The sequence below is a fragment of the Theobroma cacao genome, chromosome 1 (genome assembly GCF_053813885.1).
Source record: "Theobroma cacao isolate CCN51 chromosome 1, ASM5381388v1, whole genome shotgun sequence".
NCBI lineage: Eukaryota > Viridiplantae > Streptophyta > Magnoliopsida > Malvales > Malvaceae > Theobroma > Theobroma cacao.
The window spans coordinates 14,459,832-14,482,646 of record NC_142639.1 but is presented as its reverse complement, the minus strand read 5'-3'; the positions used below and the strand labels follow the sequence as shown (position 1 = coordinate 14,482,646).

General features: G+C 33.3%; 2 protein-coding genes across 3 annotated transcripts; one reads left to right on the top strand and one right to left on the bottom strand.

The window, feature by feature from the left end:
* The first annotated feature begins 9,357 nt into the window (after nucleotides 1-9,357).
* On the top strand, nucleotides 9,358-18,906 carry LOC18612571 (histone H2A deubiquitinase (DUF3755)). The gene is made up of 7 exons (XM_007049443.3): nucleotides 9,358-9,720; nucleotides 11,936-12,035; nucleotides 14,974-15,039; nucleotides 15,857-15,974; nucleotides 16,361-16,443; nucleotides 17,151-17,212; nucleotides 18,697-18,906. Exons 1-7 carry the CDS (start codon nucleotides 9,500-9,502, stop codon nucleotides 18,806-18,808), a joined length of 762 nt encoding a protein of 253 aa, XP_007049505.3. The 5' UTR covers nucleotides 9,358-9,499; the 3' UTR covers nucleotides 18,809-18,906.
* Nucleotides 18,730-21,244, bottom strand: LOC18612570 (fanconi anemia group D2 protein). 2 transcript variants are annotated; one of them, XM_088807005.1, is made up of 4 exons: nucleotides 21,070-21,244; nucleotides 20,876-20,956; nucleotides 19,906-19,945; nucleotides 18,730-18,870 (listed from the first exon to the last, which is right to left on the bottom strand). In XM_088807005.1, the coding sequence occupies exons 1-3, from the start codon at nucleotides 21,181-21,183 to the stop codon at nucleotides 19,934-19,936; spliced, it is 207 nt and encodes a 68-aa protein (XP_088663131.1). In that variant the 5' UTR covers nucleotides 21,184-21,244; the 3' UTR covers nucleotides 18,730-18,870; nucleotides 19,906-19,933. The 2 variants fall into 2 exon arrangements, with proteins under 2 accessions (XP_088663131.1, XP_017969324.2); XM_018113835.2 differs by lacking the exon at nucleotides 18,730-18,870 and having other exon boundaries at nucleotides 19,737-19,945; nucleotides 21,070-21,238.
* Between the last annotated feature and the right edge of the window lie 1,571 nt (nucleotides 21,245-22,815).

Genomic DNA, 22,815 nt, shown 5'->3' with positions numbered 1-22,815 from the left:
TACATAAAGGGCATTTAAAATAAACTCTAGATAATTTACAATAATAATAAGTTTACTCATCGTTTGTACAAACTAAAAGCTTTCTAAGCTCCCCGATCACTACTCGTCGGGTACGACTTCTTTGCCTTTTCCGGAAGGCTCTCCTCCTAGACACATTACAAAAATTTACACAATTCATCGCATTGATGCTAAATCACTATATAATTAACTTAAATCCTATACTAATGCATGGTATGAAATGCAATAGCCTAAAACGGCTTAAACGCGGTATTAACCTATTTTTGGCACTTTGCTCGATAAATTGCTAACGCGCTCCATTTTAGCTCTAAATCATCCCATTCTCTCTCCAACATTTCTAACCATTAAATATCAGCCAATAACCTTCTAAAAACAACAAAATCAACTCACTCCCTTTCTTGAAAAATTCGGTCAAAAATGGGACATTAACTCGGTTAATTTTCTATTTTGTTTTTCTATCATGTTTAATCGTTTTTCATCATTTTCTCTTCATTTTCCTTAGAATAAAATCAATTCATCATCATTGTACAGCATTAAGCATCCAGCCAAGAGTGGGTATTGTGAAAATTTAATGATTTCTTGCCCAATTTAATTTCTAAACACATTTAACTAACTAAAACTATCAATTTAACTAAAAATCAAAACCTAAAAATTTCAATTTCTCTCCCCTAGAATTTCGTCTAGACCTTGATATCACTTTTTGATCTCTCTCCTCAAGCATGCTAAATGGAAATAAAGGCATAGGAAAGGTAGAAATCAAGCTAAAATCGAAAAATCTTACCGTTAGACGCTTAAACGGTCGAAAACCGTGAATTTTCCTTTGAATTTTCTTGTTTCTCTTTGGTTTTTCTTTTTTTTTCTTCCTTTCCTCTCTATTTCCTCTCTTGTTCTTCCTTATGGCCGGCCAGCACTTAAAATTTGGGTTAAAATGGGCTGATTTTTCATTAAAATAATATTATATCATTAAAAAAAATGCCACGTGTCACTTTCCCATTGGCCCATTTTTAAAATTTCATCCATTTGTTTCCAAATTTTCACCATACACTTGTCCCACATATCCATAGCTTAGATAAAATTCTCAGACTCATCCAAAGTCTCGGTGGAGTAATTTTTGAAATTTACACTTTTGCCCCCGTAAAAGTGAAAAATTACATTTTTGCCCCAAAAATTGAAAAGTTGCCCATAGACATATTTTTCATCCCTTATACTCATACCATTCTCCAATTTGTCAAATTTGATCTAAATTCTCTCAAAATCTCAAATTTTGTCCGTGGGTGGTAAAATTACGATTTTGCCCCTACACTCTAAAAATCACCAGAATTAAACTTTTTCACTTCCTATCATTAAATTATACTCCAAATAGTTAATCTTGGTCAAAAATTTCACTCCATGATCAAATTATTATCTTAGGTGGCAAAATGACGATTTTACCCTTGAATATCAAAATTTCCAATTTTACCCCAAATGAACCCTCGAACTCCGAACAATAATTTTTAGTCATTCCTAGACTATAAAATATTAAATTTCATCCTACAATTCCTATTTGAACTAGTTCGAGGTTAAATCAACTCAAGTGTACCGTTAGGTACGATATCGGGTTTCGTCTTTTCTTAGGTGCTTTCCTAGCATAATAACATGCTCCTCAGTGCATGTATGTCATGACATGTATTTATAGGGTCGGGTTTTACAAAATTTTACTTTAGATTTTCATTTTAAAGCTTAATTCTAGCCAAAAAAATGGAGTAAGATTAGAAAGGTAGGCTTACGAGAGTGAGAGGAAAAGAGAAAAAGGTTGTTTGGGAGTGAAAATGGAGTGAGAAACTTGGGTAATGGTTTTTATTTTTTCACCACTGGGTTTTAGAGATCAACCTTTTTCCTCAAGGGGTTGATCCTTGAATCTTATATTTTTTCATGCTACGTTGCAATGGTCAACCTATTTTCTTCAAGGGTCGATCCTTGAATTCCATAAAGCCTTAAACCACATTATGTGTTGCAAAGACTAACCTTTTAAAGCTTAGGGGTTGATCTTTGAATTCTTAAGAGCTCTGTAAAGTGTTCTATGATGCAAGGATTGACCTTTCCTCCTACAGGGTAAATCCCCCATTTCCAGAAAGCCAAGAGTGAGCCTTCAACCTTCAAGGATCGACCCTTCATGTCTTAACTTCAAAAAATAAATCCCTTTTGGTTTCCTTTTTTTTTTCTTCCAATATTAATTCCTTAATATTTAAAACACTATATATGGAGAAAATTAAGAGCATCTTGATTGGGAAATCATCCAACAACTCATGTATAAAATAGCTCATCATAATTCTTGGAAAATTACCAAGTTACACTTAATGAAAAGTTGAGGTTTCACAATTAGTCAATCCAAATGACATCACCAAAAACTCATAATGACCATATCTCGTGTAAAAAGTTATCTTAGGTATATCCCCATCTTTAATCCTCAATTGCTGATAACCTAACCGTAAGTCAATCTCGGAGAAACACTTGACTCCTTGCGTTTGATCAAACAAATCATCTATACATGGGAAAGGATATTTGTTTTTTACCGTTACCTTATTAAGTTGTCGGTAATCGATACATAATCTCATCGACCCATCCTTTTTCTTCACAAACAATACCAATGCACCCCATGGTAAGACATTAGGCCATATAAAGCCCTTGTCTAGCAAATCGTCCAACTGGTCCTTAACCTTCTTAAGCTCTATTGGTACCATCTGTTAAGGAGGAATGGAAATCGAACTGGTGTCATGCACAAGTCTACACAACACTCTGTCTCCCTCTCTGAAGGTAATCCAGATAACTCCTTCAAAAACACATCTGAGAACTTCCCCTCGATAGAAAAATCTCTTATGCTACCTACTTCCATTTGGGTATCCAATACCACTACCAAGAATCTTTGGTATCCTCATCTCATCAAACTCTTACCAATCATCGTTGATATTACATGGCTTTGAAGCCATGTTGCGATCTCCTTAAATATAAAAGGATAGCTTTCCTAGATAATGAAACTTTACCCTCTTGTGGTGACAATCCACATTCACATAATATGGAGATAGCCAATCCATTCCTAGTATCACATCGAAGTTTAACATGTTTAGTAACGCTAAGTTCACTTGAGTGTCATTCTCCTTAATTCAGATCATACAGGCTAAGTACCCATACTCAACCACAAACTTCTCCCTCAAGGGGGTAGTTACCAAGAAACCTTGCTCCATCTTGGAATGCTCTATACCTAAATTAGATGCAAAATGTGGAGATACAAAAAAATGTATAGCACTAGGGTTTTACAACACACAGACATCGATAATACAGATAGGTAATATACTTGTGACAACTACCTTGGAAGCCTACGCATTTTATGGAGTCAAAACATAAACTTTGGCTTGTTTTTGACCGACAGTACCTTAAGCTCTTAATCCTCTACTCTGGAATGAGTCACCAACACCTTTATCCTTAACTTTCTTGATCTCTTTGATAGGTTGTACAGTAATGTGAAGAGAAGGAAAAACTAGTTGTGCATGTCCCTACAACTACTGTCCCTTCAAACAGTCTCTGTTCATGTGCCTTATCTGTCCATAATTGAAGCACACTTTCTGTGAGAGGTAACATTACCCATTATGGCTTTTTCTGTAAGTGAAGCAAGACGGTATAGCTTGTGTTCCTTACGTAGAAGTTTGATATCTAGAAGGATATGATGCTCTTTTATCACTCTTGTTACCAATACCTTTAAAACCATTCCCCTATTGGGATGGCTAACAACCTCTTTGCTGGCTATGGTGACTTGAGGAGGAAGAATCCCTATGGCCCTAATGGCCTTCAATCCTTGCTCTCTTAGACCTATCTTGACCTCTTCAATTCTCTAAATCCTTCATCTCAAGCATCTATGCACAATTCATCATTGAGGAATAGTTACCATAGTCTTAAGGCACTATTACCATATATAAAAGTCATATTAATCCATTCACAAACCTTTTAACCCTCATCTTTTTGGTAGCCACCAACTATAATGCATATCAAGCCAACTTAATAAATTTGATACTATACTCTATAACAATTATACCCAAAGTTTGCACTAACATCTCAAACTCTTGAGCTATAACCTCTTATACACTGACTGGTAAAAATTGATCCAAAAATGTCACGTTGAACTCTTTCCAAGTCAATGAAACAACGCTTGCTAACTTACCTATAGGCACTAAATTATAGCACTACTTGGCTACCTTACTCAACATGAAACCGACTAACTTTACCATCATGGTATTATTGTAACTAAGTGCTTTGCAGATCCTCTCAATCTCGTTTAAATACTCTTGCACATATGCGAATGTATATGATCTTGAGAAGGAAAGAGGTTTTAACTTCATGAATTCTGACAGTTGAACCTTAAGTACTCCTCCAATCAATATAGACTACTATTGGTCATCTTAACTATGCAAACTAGGAAATGCCTGTATAATAGGGTGGCCCTTGCATTATCACTTTTGCTTTAGAATCTCTTGGGCAATAAGCTCTATAGAGTGACTGACTCCTTGTAAGCTGACTACGAGATAAGGTCACTCCTTAAATTAAAGGTGTTGTATCAATCTCAAGAGATTGTCCCTCTATCTAAACACTAGTAGGGTTATTTATCTTCCCCAAATTGATGGCCTTGTTACGTTTGCCACTGCTTCTAATAATAAGCCTACGTGGTTTAATAATAATCTTTGCACGAGCATCAGTGTCACATTTGATTTTGTGGTAGGGTATGACTGGTACATAGACCCAGACGGGTATAACCCGTTAAGCCCAAGAAAGCCTCATTCCATTCATTCATTAAACATCATAATCATGTGTGGAATCATACATTCAATCATCATACGCATACATCGTAATCATATGAATACAACCATAGGCATCATTACACAATTATGGAACTTCTCAACATAAACATTGTAAGTGCAATCATCTTATATATCATCAAAGTGTCATAATCTCATGCACAGTATCATATAAACATTTATCAATAACCTAGGGTGTCCATGAAGGCCCTCACATTTATCCATAAGATTCATAAAGTAAAGTGTTAAACATTGGCTACATCATCATAACCATGTACAATATCCATAAACATAACATAATAAGATCAACTCATCAATGGAGCATGACCCAACCTCTAGGTATCAAATGGTTGCTAGACACTTACTGAAGAAAGATGAACGGATCACATTTTCATGACTCGAGAGTTGAATGCTTGCAAACAAAAATAATTGGGAAAAATAATGTGTGAGTCACAAAAACTCCATGAGTGGATACGAGGAAAGAGACAAGCTAAAGGGGAGAGTTTTCCATAACCATGCATTTGTAATCTCATGCCATTCATAAACATTTCAACATTTCCATATAGCTCATGAAACATGGAATTTAAATATGTTTTAAATAACCTTGTATGGAAAACAAGTTTATAAAACTCTTAAGAAATCATTTTGTCCTTGAAAACTCCTTGAAACATACATGAAAACTCAATTCTACCTTGCATGTATCAATAGATGGAACTCAGAATGCTTTTTGTAGCATAGCTTCATTCTATTTATCGTTAGATGGCTCTAAAGTATTGATAGATCAATATTGCAACTCAATTTCCTAGGTAAAATCATGCACAAAATCATGCCATATGTTCTCCTATCCCATGGAACAATTCTCTAGGCTAGATTTTTGACTAAACAAGCATTCATTCACCATATTCTCACATACATTGTGACATATATAACCACTCAATCATAAACATAGACTCATGAGCATCAATTCATAACTTTCTACTAAACCATAGACATTTCCTAACTATGAGTGGTCCTTGCTCCATTCAAACAGGTAGCAATTTAATCTTCACTACTTAAGATTCTTAGCATGCTCTTGTGAGTGGCATATTAGCCTTACCCACAATTTTTGAGTGGTCCACCCCACTTAGGCAAGTAGTGGACAAAGTTCTCGCTATTGTCTAGTTCACCTCTTTTGAACAATCATCTTAACTGCATGAGTGGCACATCAACCTCACCCACAATTCTTCGAGTGGTCCCACCCCACTCATGTAGATAGTGATTAATCCCCACTATTGTCATAGGATTCCTTGAACTTAAGATCATTCTCATCCTTAACTTACATCATAAATATATAACATTTTCATAAACCATCATCATGCTCAACTCATAATGTATATGACTATCTTAACACATATATTTCAAGGCATGCATTCTATAATCTCATAAATCATTCACATTCTTAGCCCATAATGTATATGATATGCTAAACACATACAACTCATGGCATACATATCATAATCTCATAATTGGAACTCATGCATCCATCATACTTTACATGCTATGTCATGTCAAGCATGTACACCGTACTATTCATCTCATTTTGAAGGAAAATATTTGAAAGAGCTTATCCCCCCTTGTTGAAAACTAATACATGAAGGATATTTACATATATAATAGATTTACAAACGATTTGAAAATAATTTATGTCACTCATATAATAATCATCTTTTCAAATCATTTAATCATACTTTCAAAAACTAGTTGAAAACCTTGAAAGTCAAATCCTTTGAGAAACTATTCTTGAAGTAATAGTTCATCATGCATAATCAATCATTCCATAAAAATCAAGCTCACTTTACATATTAAAATACTTGAAGAGGTGCATCCACTCACCTAATTGGAGATCCAACTTCTAGCTCCAATCAAAAACTTTTTTTGATAATTTTCTCGGAGTTTTCAATTGTCCTTGATATTTAACAATCATCATAATCATAACTTAGACTATTAATCTCATAATAATCCTTCTAAGTACTTTCGAAACTATTCGAGTTCAACTAAAACTAACTTTCTAGCTCAAACCCATTGCTACTTAACATAATAAATGTATAGGAACCTAAATTCTTCATCTTGATCTTAAGTGAGCTTTGATGCTAAGAAAAATCACAAAACCTTTGAACTCTAATACTCAATAGAAAATCTGGGCATAAAAATAATATCCTTAGTTCTGGAAAAATCATAAATCAAGGATTTGAAGTTGAAAAATGTCATCTTTTCTTAAAAACTTAAACCCTAGCTTTAAAGTCATCAAAAATGAGATTTTGGGTTGAAAATAAGTTAAAGAGGGTTTAGGGTTTAGAAATTACCTTACAAAAATGGTTAAGAGTTGCCAACCCTCGTTTAATGTGACATATTTATAATATAGAGTGTGAAAATACTTTTTTACCCTTTTTTATTTTTTTGAAAACAACGTCATCTATTTATAGATCAAGGTCATCTATCGATAGATGAGTTTCAAGGCTCTTTAAAAAGTTCTTGGTTGCTATTTATCGATAGATGTGTCTCATCTATCGATAGATAAACCCTGTCTATCGATAAATATTCTTCCATTTCCTTAAAAAAAATTTTAGTTTGTATCTATCAATAGATGTCGATAGATGGAAAACAAATCGATAGATAGACTCCAATAAATAAAAATAAAACTCAAGCTTTGTCCATTTGGACTTCTTTTAAATACCAAATTTATATAAATCATCTTAGAGCATCAAAGCACAAAATTTTGCATGCATAAAACTTAATCTAGACGTTTCAAAACATGATTATGCATGCTCACTTAAGAATTTCTTAACTTAGCGTTATACATAAGGATGGAATTTCGCAATCTGACTTTATCGCGTCTTTGGCACTAGATTGTGTCCTAAGCGATATACTCACCTAGACAAAATCAATCATATACTATAAGACTCTATTTTAATGACTCATAATAATACTAGACTTAATACTTAAGCATAACTTGGAAGACACACAAGGATTTGTTTGTTTAAATATAATAAAAGATTAGGGACTTAATTGAATAAATAACATTAATATAGTAACTTCTTTAAGGTTTGAGCCTTGGATCTTCTGCTTCTTTTGTATAATTAGGTGGTGAAGTCGCTCTGATCGTATTTGGATGGGGTCCCTCGTACCAATAAAAGGTGAAATTCTGTCTAACCAGAGATGGAACGCATCACTTTCATTGGAATGAGCATGATTACAAATTTTTCTTGTGAATAATTGACTATCTAATCGTATGATTTTGTAATTGCAAAATTAACCTCTTTGTTTCAAACCTCAAATTATGGAAATATTATTCCTAGGTCAAATTATTTAAAAAAGATCTTAAAACAATTTGAATCCTCACTTTCGTATTATTTATTTGATTTAAAACAATTTATTTGTATCTTGGATAATATGCTCTAGTGAAATAAAATTAAGCATACTAACATGGTATGATTTGCAAGATTCTATTTTCAAATAGGGTGAAATTTAATTTAATCTTTACCAAAAATAAAAAGGTACCTTTAATAAATGAAGTTCATCTTATGTAAACGTGAAAATATTTTTAGTCATGGGTTTTAAGAAAATTATCTATACCTTAGATGAAGTTTAAAAATTCTACTAACAAAATTAGAAAGTTGTCACATATCTCATTGAAAGGTATTCTTTTATTATTGTCAAAATGCAATAAGCTAAAAAATATAGCTTATTGGCTTATTAGTACATGAAGAGAGCGAAAAGAAACGCCATAGCAACCTCATTAAAATATATCACATGTTTTTTTTTTTTCCATATCATATAAATTATTTTAATTTTTTTAAATATACCTAATAAGGTATATGACAACGTTTTAAATATACCCATCCATGGCGAAAAAATAGATAATTTTTTATATTTAAAAATTTAATATGATAAATATAGTTTGTGGAGTTTAAAAACTCCACTTATTGTTTATAGAATAATAGTACGTTACTTATCTGAATACACAAAAAAGGAGTAATATATTTGAAAATTAAAAACTACATTACGAAAAAGCATAACATTCCTTACACATGAAGTAATTATCTATAGTATACAATTTAACAATTTACTCATTTTTAATCCAATTTTAAACTTATTTTTGTTTCATGATAATTTTATGACAATACAAAAAAAAAAAAGAAACAAATAACTAAAAATTATAGTTATGTATATATATATAACAAGTGTTTTTTTGTTTGTCTTCAGTCAAGAGACATTTGTGAGGAGTATCTGCTTTTACCCAGAAACTACCGCTCAGTAACCTTTTTGCCAAGTTTAAAAAAGGAGAGAAGGAAAAAGAAGCATCTTAAATAGGTTCAAAAGAGTGAGACAGAAAAAATTATTCTGTCACTCTCTCTGGAAAAAGTGGAAAAGGCAAAATTTTATTAAAAAGATTCGCTTTCTTAGGCTGGCAATCGAAAAACGGCTCTCCTTCATTTCTATCCCTTTGCAAGAATCCATCCCCCTCCTCTTCCGTTTTTTTTTCTCCTGCTTAAATAAATTTGTCCGCATACATTTAATTTTATAATTACATCAGATAAAACATTATAATTTCCAATTCCAATACTCTTCACCTTCAGAATTCGAGACAAAAGAAACGATTTTAGCTGCTTTTGTTTTTGATGGCTGCGAGTGCGAATACGACGGGCACTAATCAGGAAGGTTCGTCGAACCGGAAGGTAACGGCTCCTCCTCCACCAACCAATGGCGTTTCCGTCAATTCGAACGGGGGCAATACCGCCGCCGTCTCGGCTGATACGCAGTCCTCGTTGAGGCACAACCCTGGCATCTCCGCCGACTGGACTCCCGATGAACAATTGATTCTCGAAGATTTGCTGGCCAAGTAAGTCCCTCGTTCTCTCTCTCACTCCCGTTTTATTTTTTTAGCTTCCTTTTCTTTTCGTTACTTTCAAATCTGTTATCTTTTACATCGTAGGCTAAAATGGTAAGTAAGCTGGTGAAACTTTCCTACTTTGTTTAAATATCTTAAGTTTTTTCTAATTGTACCCAAATATCACTCTGTCCAAAGTATTTGTACCCAATAACTCTTTTACGTTGATGAAAATATGCCACGTTTGTAATGTTAGAAAAGTTATGTTATTGCGAAGGACGCGAGCTGATCGTGAACTTATCCGCTTATTTGGGTAACAATTATAGAATATGAGCTTATTTGAATACAATAAAAGGTAGGGGTTCTTTTGAGAAATTTGGGATTGTTTAGAAGTTGGAAATTCCAAATTTCTTTTTCTTTTCCCTGCTCTTAATTTATTGGCTTTTTTTTAAAGAAAAAAAAAATTTCTGAGTGGAACTGGGAATATTATTTATCTTAACTTTAGGTTTCTTACGGTAGTTAAACTTAGTTGAGGTTGGTAAAAACATCAAGAGCACATTAATGACATAAATTTTCTACTTTTATTCTTGAAGCTAAGATGTATAGTAAATTTCTATCTTGTTGATGCGAGCACTTGTCTACTGAGTATGTGTGTTATCGGTTTGTACTTGTGTCGGTTTTGAGTAAAAACGAAGAGATAATTTTTGTTCTTCTTTATATCTTTGTTGCTCATGTGTTTTTTGCTGTATATATCTATGAGTTAGTTGCTGTAGATGATGATGAACCTGTCTTCTTACATACTTTAAAAACAGGGAATTTTTTGTAAAAACTATTTGGTAAACTACGGTTGACACTTAGTCATAAGTTCTGTGATGGACCAATATTGTTCCAGATAATTTTGCAAGGTTGTGATTAGACCTGGCAATTTTGAACACGACACGAGAAGACACAGGTTAAACAGGTTTTGGGTTTAGTCTTAACGTGTTTCATGTCTAATTATATCTGACACGTTAAGACATGAAAATTTTTGTGTCTTAACGTGTCAGACACGACAAATAAGTTTAAAACACGTTTAAACACGTTTACTTAATCTTGTTATCGTGTTTAAACGTGTATACGTGACACATTTATTAACCTATTAAAAATTAATAGTTAAAAACTATTTTAACCTTATACAAATAATTTTAAATAATTATTTTAATAAGTTTTTTTTTAATTTTATAAAGGGTATAATGTAATTATACATGCTCAACCCTAATTTTTAACTTTTGGTGATTATTTGATGTTATTATTATTTTTGTTTTGTTATAATTATAGATTTTAAATTTAAATAATAAAATTATATTTAATTGTAAATATTTTTATTTAATCGTGTTAAACGTGTTAATCGTGTTAAACATGTTATTAATCGTGTCGTGTTGCATATTGACACGTTTAATAAACGTGTTAATCGTGTCGTGTCGTGTTACACGTGTATTAAACGTATACGTGTACGTGTTTTAAATTTAAGACACGAATATTAAACGTATCGTGTTCGTGTTTAACTTTAACGTGTTTTGTGTCTGACACGTTTACGACACGTTAACATGAATTGCCAGGTTTAGTTGTGATGAGAACTTTGTCGGTAGGGACGACAGGTGCATGAGTTGTTATGAATAATATTTCTGGTATTTTCCACTTTAACAAATCAAGGCTTTCCATTCATCATGGGAAGCTTTCTGCCTACCACAATGCATGAATATCTGGCATTATGATGATAATCGATGCATGGACAGGCTTTCTTTTGTACCATATTGTAGTTTAGTTCAAAGAAATATATTTTCTTGATTACTTCATTTGTGCTGTTTTGATCTTGATATTTCCAAAATGTAACTATTAGTGTGCTGATTCTAGTTAAAGTAGTCTGTTTGTTATTAAATTTGTAGTTGATATGTGAGTTTAAGCAATGGATATGGTGGTTGTCCATTTAAACCCCTGATAAAACTATCCTGTCAGATATCTAAAGTAGATGCTGATGTTATTGCTGGAGAACATAATAATTTCTGTTTGCATACATGTGTGTTCTTTTGGCTAAATTACTATGCCAGCAATTAATATCGTATTTTCTCCTGGTAGATTTTTTGGTAATATTTTATTTTCTCCAGATCATTATTTTGTGCCACATATTGTTTTCCTTATCCAATTAATAGAGATATATATATGTGTGTGGTGATATCGCTGTTTACAGGTATGCCTCTGATTCAACCATAGTTCGTTATGCTAAGATTGCAATGAAGTTGAAGGACAAAACAGTTCGGGATGTGGCACTGCGTTGTAGATGGATGACTGTAAGTTGGTCACTACGAATTGTATGTTATTGAAGCTTTGTGACCAAGGGGTGGGGGGTGGGGGGGATTGTTGGTTGGGGAACAGCTTGAAGGATTGCATGACAAGTATAACTCCATAACTTGTCCTTTTTCAAAGCAGTTTATCTAGTTATAACTTTAATAATTTGGCTATTTTGGAATGAACATTTCGTATTACTTGACCTTAGAGTTTCTGTTTGAAAACTCCCAACTTGTGACTTGTATGGGCACTAGCCTTGCCGCCAACCAAGGAATCAAGAAAATTCAAGCTTATCAAAAAATCAAGAATTATAATCTATTTTATGCATAAGACCTTACAGAGGCCAAATTAGTTGTATGAGGTTTCACTTTTATTTTATTTTTGTGAGGAATTAGCAGGTTTTATTCTAAATGAATTTTCTTTATTTGTATGAGTTAAAGATATATTGAAACTTTTTTGAATTTTTAGAATTTACAGTTTCTGTAGTTTTATATCTTTTTGTTTTGTTTTGTTTTTTCTTTTTTTAATGTTGTTAGGTCTTTGAGTTATGGTTCTTACATGTTTGAAGTTAAATATTATATTTTTTTATGTATTGGATCTTGAGTCCTTGTGAATTAGGTCTTCAAGAGTTCTGTGTATATGCATGTAACCTTTTTATTTGATGGAAAACATGTATATCAAATTCCAGTTAACTTGTATGCTTTTTCTTGGGATTTTGTGAAGTGATCCTAACACAAGGTGTTTGCCTCTGGGACTAAGCTCACAATATTAACACTCAAACAAACCTTAAATTTTCAGCCAAAAAAGAAATCCTTAATTTTGGGAGCATTTTTCACATTGCTGTGGTCAGTGTTCACTAATATAATAATCGCTAGAGAAATTATTAGGAACATGACAACAGTTATAAAAATGTCTGGAATCTTGATTTGCTTACCGCAAAACCTCATTTCAAACCCTTGTTATTCTCATTATTCCCTACCTTTCAGTCCTTACTGAAATTAAATTTTGGTGTCAAGAATCATTCTTCCCTAAGGTTTCAACTTAAGCATTGTTCTTTAACTATTAAACTAATGTTTCAACCTTAATAGCAACTATTTTCAATATTTCCTCCAGTTAGAGGTTCAAACCCCAAAGTCCTTGTCATGAAATGATTTAGACATGATGACATCAACTTAGTTATTGCTTCATATTTGAGATGTTTAATCGATCAAATCTCACCAGTGCCCAAATAATCACTATTTTCCTTGAATTCTATTTAAATGGTGAGTCAAGCCTGTAAAAGAGCGGATGGTTATAACCAACTTTCTGTAAGTTGACTGATACTAAAATATAGATTTACTGATGAAATCATGCATGCAGCTCTGCATGTGCCCATGTATATAAGCTAAGCCTACTTTTTAGATGAAATCGAGATAGTTGCATTAGATCCATAAAATGGTATGTATAGAGATTGAGGTTTCTGAACTTTTTTGGTCATAGGAAATGAACGTAAGAGATGTTAAGGATGAATAATCCGGTATTTATAAATGTGCCACAGTAAAATGCACCTCTTCTGACACTAAGAGGTAAATCTGACTTCCTGTGTTTAAGTATCACCTCTGATGGAATGTCTATATTTGCATGTATGATCATTTGAGATTAATGTAGACAGGTGAACAAGCATGTAATTGTACTTGGGTTTTTATCTGTCATATCACTAATGTTCGAAGCTTATTGATTACAAAATAAATGGCATAGGTTTTATGCAACATAGAGAAGGATTTATGTTTTGGCCGATGCTAGAGAAAGCTTAAAAAGCCTTTAAGTGCTTTCTTTGGCCCATTTAGGAGCATGATCTTTTTCCATCTGGCCAAAGAAAATTTTCATTTTTAAGTATCAATGGTTGCACTTGTTTGGAGCATGTCTACTTGTCTTGGTTTTATTTTTCTCATTTGATGGGGAACTGGGTAAACATATGGAAATTTGATATGCTGTCAGTAGTGTGGTGTTCTTTAGAAATAAAAAGCCCAAATGTGATTCGCAATAAAAGAGAGATTAACTCCATTTGGAAATTCTCAAAACTGCCTTCTTTTGAGTTTCAGTTTATAAAAGTGCAAAGCTTGCCAAATTTCTCTTGTTGTCAGGGATATGGTGGTTTATGCTCCTAATGTCATTGCAATTAATCTTATGTGCAGAATACCTCCAGATGGTAATTATTAAAATTGATATTGCTGGGTTCTTTTGGGGAGTAATGTCCTGTTTGCAAAAACCCAAAGGCTGATATGTTTGACATGTACTCTTTACCATGGGGTAGAGAAGGGGCTATTAATAATGAGGTGGGGATTACCTATAAGCTTATTGATGTCTAATTGATACTTTTAAAATGCTGTAAATTACATTGACATTTACCTCAGTACCGACTTTAATATTTGTCCTATACTTTTGTAAGAAATGAATTTTAGACTATATTTATATAATATTAAAAATTTTAACTACATAGAGTTACAAGATTCTACTGAAAATATCTATGTATTATAGCGGAGAACATTAAGATGCCCAATGTTCTTCGATGCTATTATAAAATTCGTGGATAAAAGGCGTAAGTAATAATTGAGTTTGTGGCTGACTCTGCTGGATTCCTTGTTTAGCTGATTGGAAGGTTAATGCCTTCATATAAGTAAGACTATGAGATAGGTTTTCAATGAAGCTCCTTTTCTTTCCCGCTCTTTTTGATGGACGCCTTGTCCTTTTCTACGTTCTTTTCTAAATCATTTCTCATTTGGCGAAAGGTCTAAAGTGAGTTTGGCTTTTAGCATCTCTCTCTTTAAAAAAAAAAAAAAATTATAGTTTTATGGTGGAATTGTGTATGCATAATGTGCTTATTCATTTTGCTTGCATTTGTGCAGTAAATGTGCATTGGATTTGTATGCTGAATAATCACCTAGTTGAATCTGTTTGCAGAAAAAGGAAAATGGCAAACGAAGGAAAGAAGATCATAATTCAGCAAGGAAAAATAAAGACAGAAGGGTATGTCTGTCTAAATTTCAATACTAGTACAATTAATCTGTGCAATGTATATTTTCACTGCTTTATGTTTTATAATTGGTTCCTTGAAGTATGTCTTTGGAAGAAAGTTTATTCTCTATGATTGTTTCTTGAATGAAATTTCCTAGCCTGTGTCATAACTTTAGTAGTGTTTATGGATTCTGAATCTGTGTCTATGGTCACAGAGTTTTTACCTATGATTGACGATGGCATGTTTTGGCATTCTTGACTTGACAGTTCCTTGAAGTGTATATATATCTCACACATCCACTCCTTTGGTTGTTAGACTCTCAACGTCCTCTATCACATATGCAAATTTTTAATTTTGAAATTCTTGAAATAAGGTGTGGTAGAAAATATTCAAGAAGCATGGGGGGCTACTGGATACTATATGAAGGTTACCTAATTGGTGTGTACATGTAATATAATTATGGAAGAGTTCACTGTATCTCAGGTGCATGTTTAATACTGTCAGAAAAAGTAAACATAAAATCTCGAACATAACTAGATGTGGTTGAAAGTTGAAACATGCCTTATGTCAGAGAAGGGCTACTTCCTAACATGTTCAACCCAGACAAATCTTTTGCTTGAGAGTTCACACTAATTCTCTGGGTTTTCTGAGAAATTTCTGGATTAGGTGTTTTTCTCCAGGCTTTAGCCCGTTGTTGTTTAACCTTCCTATTAAAAGCTTCCTTAGCTGTCTTATTTACGTGGTTCAGCTATCTGCAGCTTAGTTGTTTTCTTAGGTAGGTTGCTTTAATTCTTGAAAGCTCAAGTTAATAAGGACATTGTTTTGCAGGAAAAGGGTTCGGATTCTTCGGCAAAGTCTACATCTCATTTAACAACTAGGCCAAATGGTCCTTCATATGCTCCACCAATGACCCCTATGGACAATGATGATGGCATCCCATACAAAGGTTTGGTCTAGTCATATATTAGAGAGATCTCTACTTTTTTACCAAAATAAAAATTACAGCTGGATAGAAACTTTGAGCTGAGATATTTATGCTCAATCAGGGTAAAGACAGTAGCTAATGTTTTTCTTTTAAAATTTATTGAATTTGATCAAGTTTAGAACTTAAAGTAGTCTATGCAGGGTGATTCTTTGGAGCTGACCATGTAGAACATAAACCGTAGGTTGGAATAGGGGTTTAGGTTTAAGATTTACCCACAGGAAAGGGGGGGGGGGGGGGGGCGCGGGGGAGGGAGAGCAGATAGGAGATTCGAGCAAACCATATTTAACATGTCAATATAGTGTTCTTGCTTTTTCGACACATTTTTAATTTGAAATATGTCTTTTCAGCCATCGGTGGTGTGACAGGAGAGCTACTTGAACAAAATGCTCAAATGTTTAATCAAATTTCTGCAAATTTTGCAGCTTTCCAGGTGAAATAGATAGTGTCATTGAAATTTTCCTCAATGATTGTGTGCTCATGTACATCTGCTCTGACATTCTTCTGAGCCATTATTCTCTAAATTTGCATTCAGTAGTGCTGCTGTTGCTTCATTTTGCTTGCAGTAGTCATCTCTTTCTCTTACAAGTTTTATGTAGAGTCAAATAAGTCCTTTGTATTTCATAGGACTTGAAATCTTTCTATAATCTTTCTTATAAAACTTATTCTAAATATCTTTTTTCCTGCTGTTGTTATATCAGGTCATTGTTGGTTTTGAGTGAAAGTGTTGACATGATAAAATAATTCAATGAAAAAATATTCAACTTGATGAAATGAACTATTCAATTTTATGAAAAGGCACCATCGCTCTCTAGTTTTTTACCTTTGAAATTAGTACTTGGTATGCAATTCTTATGCAGACAGCTGGCAGATTGCCCCATTATTAGACATTTACTTTTCATTTATTACTCAGGATCTTCAATAATTAATATGTATATCTCTTATTTTTTGGCATCTGGTAGATGATGCCAATTTACTTCTAAATGCACTATATGAAAATGAAAGTTTTTATATAATTAGTCATCTGATTGGTTGACTTGTTATCAGACTGTTATAGGTTCGACAGCTGCTGTCTTGCTATTAGCTAATTACATCTGCCTTCTTAATTGATTGTTATTTACTTTCTTTCCACGCATGCAGATACATGATAACATCAATCTCTTATGCAAAACCTGGGACAATATCCTCACAATCTTGAATGAGTATGTTGTTTTATTCTTTCTGTTATGTTTTAATTAGAGATTTTTCTTTTTTTAATGTTAACTTGGAGGGCATCATTGACCATAGTTGCATTTTTATTGCATGACTGCAAGCTTATGCACGTTCATTATCATGTGTGGTATAACAGTATAGTTATGGCAATCATGGACTTCTTCACTTGTCTGCAATACCATTAGTATTATCATTGCAGTCATCATCATTGTGCTTTCATTTCTATTAACTTAATCGGTTCCCTTCATAGGAAATCATGGACATGAAAAAGCAGCTATGTTGGCAAGACTTTCATATAATAGGGAAGGGCATTTATCATGTTGTAATAGCAAATTGAAAGTCATGTTAAAGTTGGAGTAGTGAAAATAAGGAAGATAAATGATCCTAGATGTGGTCAATCCAAGGCAAATGATGAGAAAAAGTTATCTGTTGAGGGTATGGTCGGTAGTTTTGGCTCCTAAGCTTCTTTCTGGGCTATTATGCTTTACGGTGCATGCTGCTTTCTCATTATGCACTTTTTTAACAGTTACCAGTCTTTAAAGGAGTAGCTATTTTTCACCATGTAAGTTGTGATAGTTCTATCACCTGATCCTGGTGCAAGCTTCTTTCTGGTAGCTATTTTGCTTTATGGTGCTTGCTGTGTCTTCGTTATTGCACTCCGTAAAATATACCTGGCACTAAGGAGTAGCTACTTTTCACCATGCAAGTTGTTATAGTTATATTGCCTGATCCTGGTGCAAGCTTCTTTCTGGTAGCTATTTTGCTTTATAGTACTTGCTGCGTCTTCGTTATTGCACTCCGTAAAATATACCTGGCACTAAGGAGTAGCTACTTTTCACCATGCAAGTTGTTATAGTTATATTGCCTGATCCTGGTGCAAGATAGGTTTTGCCTGTCTAATATAAATCCACGCTGATCACCCTCAACTTTGTTATGTCTTTGCTATCTATGAAGATATTTAGATTCATGTGAAGATTCTGAATGAAAAATTTATTGGCAAGTCAAATAATTAGCCATCCCTTCATCTTGATGGCTACCAGAAGTCAAATATTTGGAAGGACTTGCTGGATGTAAGATCAAATTGCATGAGAGCCATTGGAGTGACTGTTGTTTGGAATGGCTGAATTAGAGGGAGATATTATGTAAACAAAATGCCTTGCAGCATATAAAATTGTTTTGGTCTGTCGCGTGCAAGAGACTAATTTTGAATTGACATAAATATTTGTGGAGGTATTTTTGAATTAATTGAGTATGGAGCATATACCTTTGCATAAAGAAATAAGCTGATGTATCTGTGGAAGTATTGATTACTGTTGCTTGCTATTGTGGATTAAGACATTTGAAATAGTTTCATTTAATTAGTTAGAACTTGTTCTTCTAATCTGGGAATGATATAGCAGATTATTATTGGACATAGACCAATTTGTTTTATATAACTTGTGTACAGTCTCTAATGTTAATGAGTTTTTTGCAGCTTGAATGACTTGCCAGAAGTAATGAAACAAATGCCTCCGCTTCCAGTAAAGGTGAATGAAGAACTGGCCAACTCCATCCTCCCTCGATCATCCCATCAGATGAAATCATGATTCAGGGCTTACTGATGATACTTCTGACTATTTGTCTCGAGCTAGGAATTCTCAATTCAAATCTGAAAAGAAGGAAAAAAGAAACAGAAAAGGAATAAGATGGTCACTTGGGCAAGTTGTTTGTCAATTTAAACATGTTTTCTAGGTGTCTGTTATTTCTGATAAATTAGAAAGCAACAAGTTTCATTTCTTCATGCTTTAAATCTTTTTCTTTTTCAGGTGATTAATTTTAGGAACTAATAGTCTATGTAGCTTGTGAATATTTAGTTATGTAGAAGGAAATTCTGTCTGTATAATCATTGAACAATATTCAATTCTGGTCGCATTTCAATGGAAAGATATAAACAGTTTATTAGCCTATTTTAGGCACTGCAGTTATTGAAAATTTTTGCAATAGTTAATTCAGATACTGATGAGCGGCTGCCACCCCCAACCTATGCATGCATGCCTGTAACCCTGTTTTATTTTGTGTGTGATACATATAGGAGGTATAAAGAGGAGCAGAAATTCAAAATTTTATTTCAATCCTCTTGAGAAGATTCATAAGAGTGGGGTGGATTGGTTGTTATCTACTGCAAGTTATCTACTGCAATATATCTTTCCTGCCAATTGTCTTAGAAGATATTTCGAATTCATCCATTTTGCTTGAGTGATGGGCTTGGCTTTGCCGCCAACCCCTTCCCAATTTGTACAATAAATCATAAATCAAGCAATAAATTGTCCAGGATTGCATTCTTTGCATGGCTCAAATGATAGAGATGGAAATAGGCTTAAGACTCAAAAGGTTTCTAGCAGCCATCCTACTTATTTAGACTTCAGTCTGTTCACTGAACTCTCCCAAAGTTCATAGCTGGTGCTTTTAAGGATGCGTCCATAGTAATTAATCCCCTTGAAAATACCTCCAGTTGTGTAAGATGACATTGGATGGTTTGTAGACACTATTACTCTATTGTAAAATTGCATAAAAGAACTACCAAATATGACAATCCTCCCACTGCATAACATTGCTCAAATATCAAAACAAATGTAACTAAATCATTCTTTTTACCACCATTTCATTATTTTAAAACCAAATACATTTGAGTCATGAACCAAACCAGAAACTATGTGAGCTTCACATAATATCTAACCTTCAACCTGCAAAGAAAACAAATAAGATGAGATTAAATACCGTATAGACATCACTGGATTAAGAAGAGTATAGAACAAAACAATTCTGAAATAAGAAATAATCATTTTCTCTCATGTCAAATGACCAATAAAAATTAAATTAATTCGGGGATCAGAAATCTTTCTCCTAAAAACAGAAACATATATTAGCCAGATCAAATCCCTCACAACCTTTTCAGGTGAAAATTGTCCTGCTCTAAATAAACTTTATTCTAAATATATAGCTCAAGAGAAAGTTCCCATGCAGAGTATGCCAGGGAGCCTTAGTGGTAAAATCATTTCACAGCAAAACCAAGGACCAGCATTAAAACCCACCTTCACCTGAGATCAGGGAAGGCAATTCTGCCGTTTGTACCCAGCCACAGGACCAGAAATAACAAACAAAAACAAAAGGCAAAAAAAAAAAAAAAAGGAAACAAGGAAAGAAAAGAAAACGAGAGTGAACTCTAATCCCAAGTTGAATGCCACTGAAAGTGAAGCTTCTAAACTCCCATCTCAACAAGAGCTCAATGCAAAATACATGGTACTTTTCGAATTTTATCGGCACAAAACAATAGAACCAATTTCGATACAATGCATATAATTCAGGGAATCCTAACATCTTTATGTTATTGTATTTTTCGTTGATTTTAAAGCTACAGATAGAGAGGTATCTTATCATCTTATGGATGAATGAGCCCGCAGTTGCAAAATGATTTTCAAGCATCAAAATAATAGGTCAGCAAGAGTTAAACATTCTCCCATCTATAGCCAACCCCGTATTTTGCAAACAATAATGCAAAAGCAATGAAAATTGGATGGAAATTATTGCTCATAATGTTCTCAATTCATTTGATACTGTCACAAATAAATTCCCAAATAATATAGTAAATTTGGAAAAAAAAAAAAAGGAAATACCTGAGCAGAATTTGGGTTCTCCGGAGGAAGCGATTCAAGGTTCAACACTCTGGCCTCTAGTGAATCAAATTTCTGCTTCATCTGAAAATTTTCAAAAAAGAAAATTAAAATAATTCTAGATGGTGCTAATTAAAATACCAAATACTCCCAGAGAGAAATCCAAATTCCAAAGAGAAAAGAATAGAAGTTAGCACATCAGATTTAAGCGCATAACGGTCAGTCCAGAGGTCTTTATAGATGAACTGAGAGATTGAAGCAGCCGTGAGTGAGAACCCCAGCGTGAACCAAAGCAATCGACTTCGATACATTTTTCTTTTGTTTTCCAAAGCAAAGAATCAGAGTGTCAACGGAGAGGAGGAATGCGCAAGGTTTTCTTAGCTTGTTTTTGGGCTCAAGTTAAGCCCACTGGCTGAGTTTATGGTCATGGTCCACGTAACGGTATCCCCCATGCAAGAAAGCCGTTTCCTTCGAGAAAAGCAAGTAATATTTTAAGGTTCTCAAAAGCTAAATGCCTAAATCATTATTCCCGCTTTGATTATCATTTTATCTTTATTAATTAACATCCACTGATCCCACGTCACTTGAGTTGCACGAGAAATGCCGCTGGGACATGACACTTTCAGCTATCAAGGGTAGAATCAATGCTCTGTTTTTCCCAATGCATCGTGGTTTGAAATAGAGTATAGAATAAAATTACTCTTTTATTACAAAATGATTGGGATACAAAACCATGAAGGTTTTAGGATACATTTAAGACTATGAAGATATATATTTTTTGTCAATAATGCTATCCATTATGGACGGATTTCCAACCAATTGCCCAAAAAACAAGAATTTCAATGAATTTTCAAGGAGTTTATCGAAAAAAAAGTTTTCCTATAAAATCATTCAATAATAAATTAGGCACCTTTATATTTGTTTTAATTTTATAAAATTTAATTTCTCTAATATTTTTATCAATGAAATTTCATCTAATATCGATAGATATTGTAATTTATTAACAAAAGTCATAAATATGTTTTATTTTTTCATCAATTTAATTTTTAAAAAATCAATACCGAAAAAATTTTCGTTGGTATTGGGTTTGGTATACGTAGTAATATGTGGGTTCAGTTCACTAAACCTGAACTACTTAAAAAGAAGGAATTGCAAGTCATTTTGAGGCTTTTTTTTTTCTACCAAAAATCAATTGCCAATCGAAGGAGTTCAATTGCGCTTACAAATCACTTTTAGAGTAGAGTGCCTATGTTTTTGAGAGAGCATTAAAGGAAGTGGAAATTTAGGAGACTATTGTAAAATGTAACAACAATAAAGTTCTGTTGGTCTCAATGGAGTGTTAGAGAGAGATAAATAACATTTATAAATAATTTGAAGATAGCTCTTGAGCTTGAAAAACTTTTTGTATAATTTTAAAATGGGAGATTTAAAACTTGTTGAAGTTAAAAGGCACCAAGTAAAGAGAAAGTAAAGAGAAGTGGACAAAATATAAATATTTATAGTGGTTCGGTCTTTTTAACCTATATCCACTACCTTGATCTTCAAATTAAATATTTTTAAGCGAACTTCACTAAACTAGTAGAATTAACAACTTCTACTAAGCTTTTACAAGGTAAGCTTCTAACCTAAGCTCTAAACCCTTTCAATAATCTCTTAAAGTGCCTCACAGAATCTAATTAATCAAGAACTAAGAATAACATGAACTATAATGATCATTTAGCTAATCTAAGGTGTACAAGCTTCAGCTCAATCAAGTTTACAAAGGGTGAGAGTGGAAAACACTTGAAAGAGAAGGTTTTTGCTTTTCTAGGTTCAATCTTACTTTTGCTAGTTTCTCTATCACATTTATGACCATTTTAAGCTTATTAAATACTTAAAGGAATGTTTATAGCCATCAGAGATAGTTTTGAACAATTATAACCATTATTTTGTCTTCTAGTGGT

What these genes read in the sequence shown, in the direction of transcription:
- LOC18612571 (XM_007049443.3), top strand. Translation starts at nt 9,500, where the DNA reads ATGGCTGCGAGTGCGAATACGACGGGCACTAATCAGGAAGGTTCGTCG. An exon ending in CTCGAAGATTTGCTGGCCAA is followed by an intron (nt 9,721 to 11,935) that starts GTAAGTCCCTCG and finishes CGCTGTTTACAG; the next exon opens with GTATGCCTCTGATTCAACCA. An exon ending in CAAATTTTGCAGCTTTCCAG is followed by an intron (nt 16,444 to 17,150) that starts GTGAAATAGATA and finishes CCACGCATGCAG; the next exon opens with ATACATGATAACATCAATCT.
- LOC18612570 (XM_088807005.1), bottom strand. Translation starts at nt 21,183, where the DNA reads ATGTATCGAAGTCGATTGCTTTGGTTCACGCTGGGGTTCTCACTCACG. An exon ending in GTTATGCGCTTAAATCTGAT is followed by an intron (nt 20,957 to 21,069) that starts GTGCTAACTTCT and finishes GAAAATTTTCAG; the next exon opens with ATGAAGCAGAAATTTGATTC.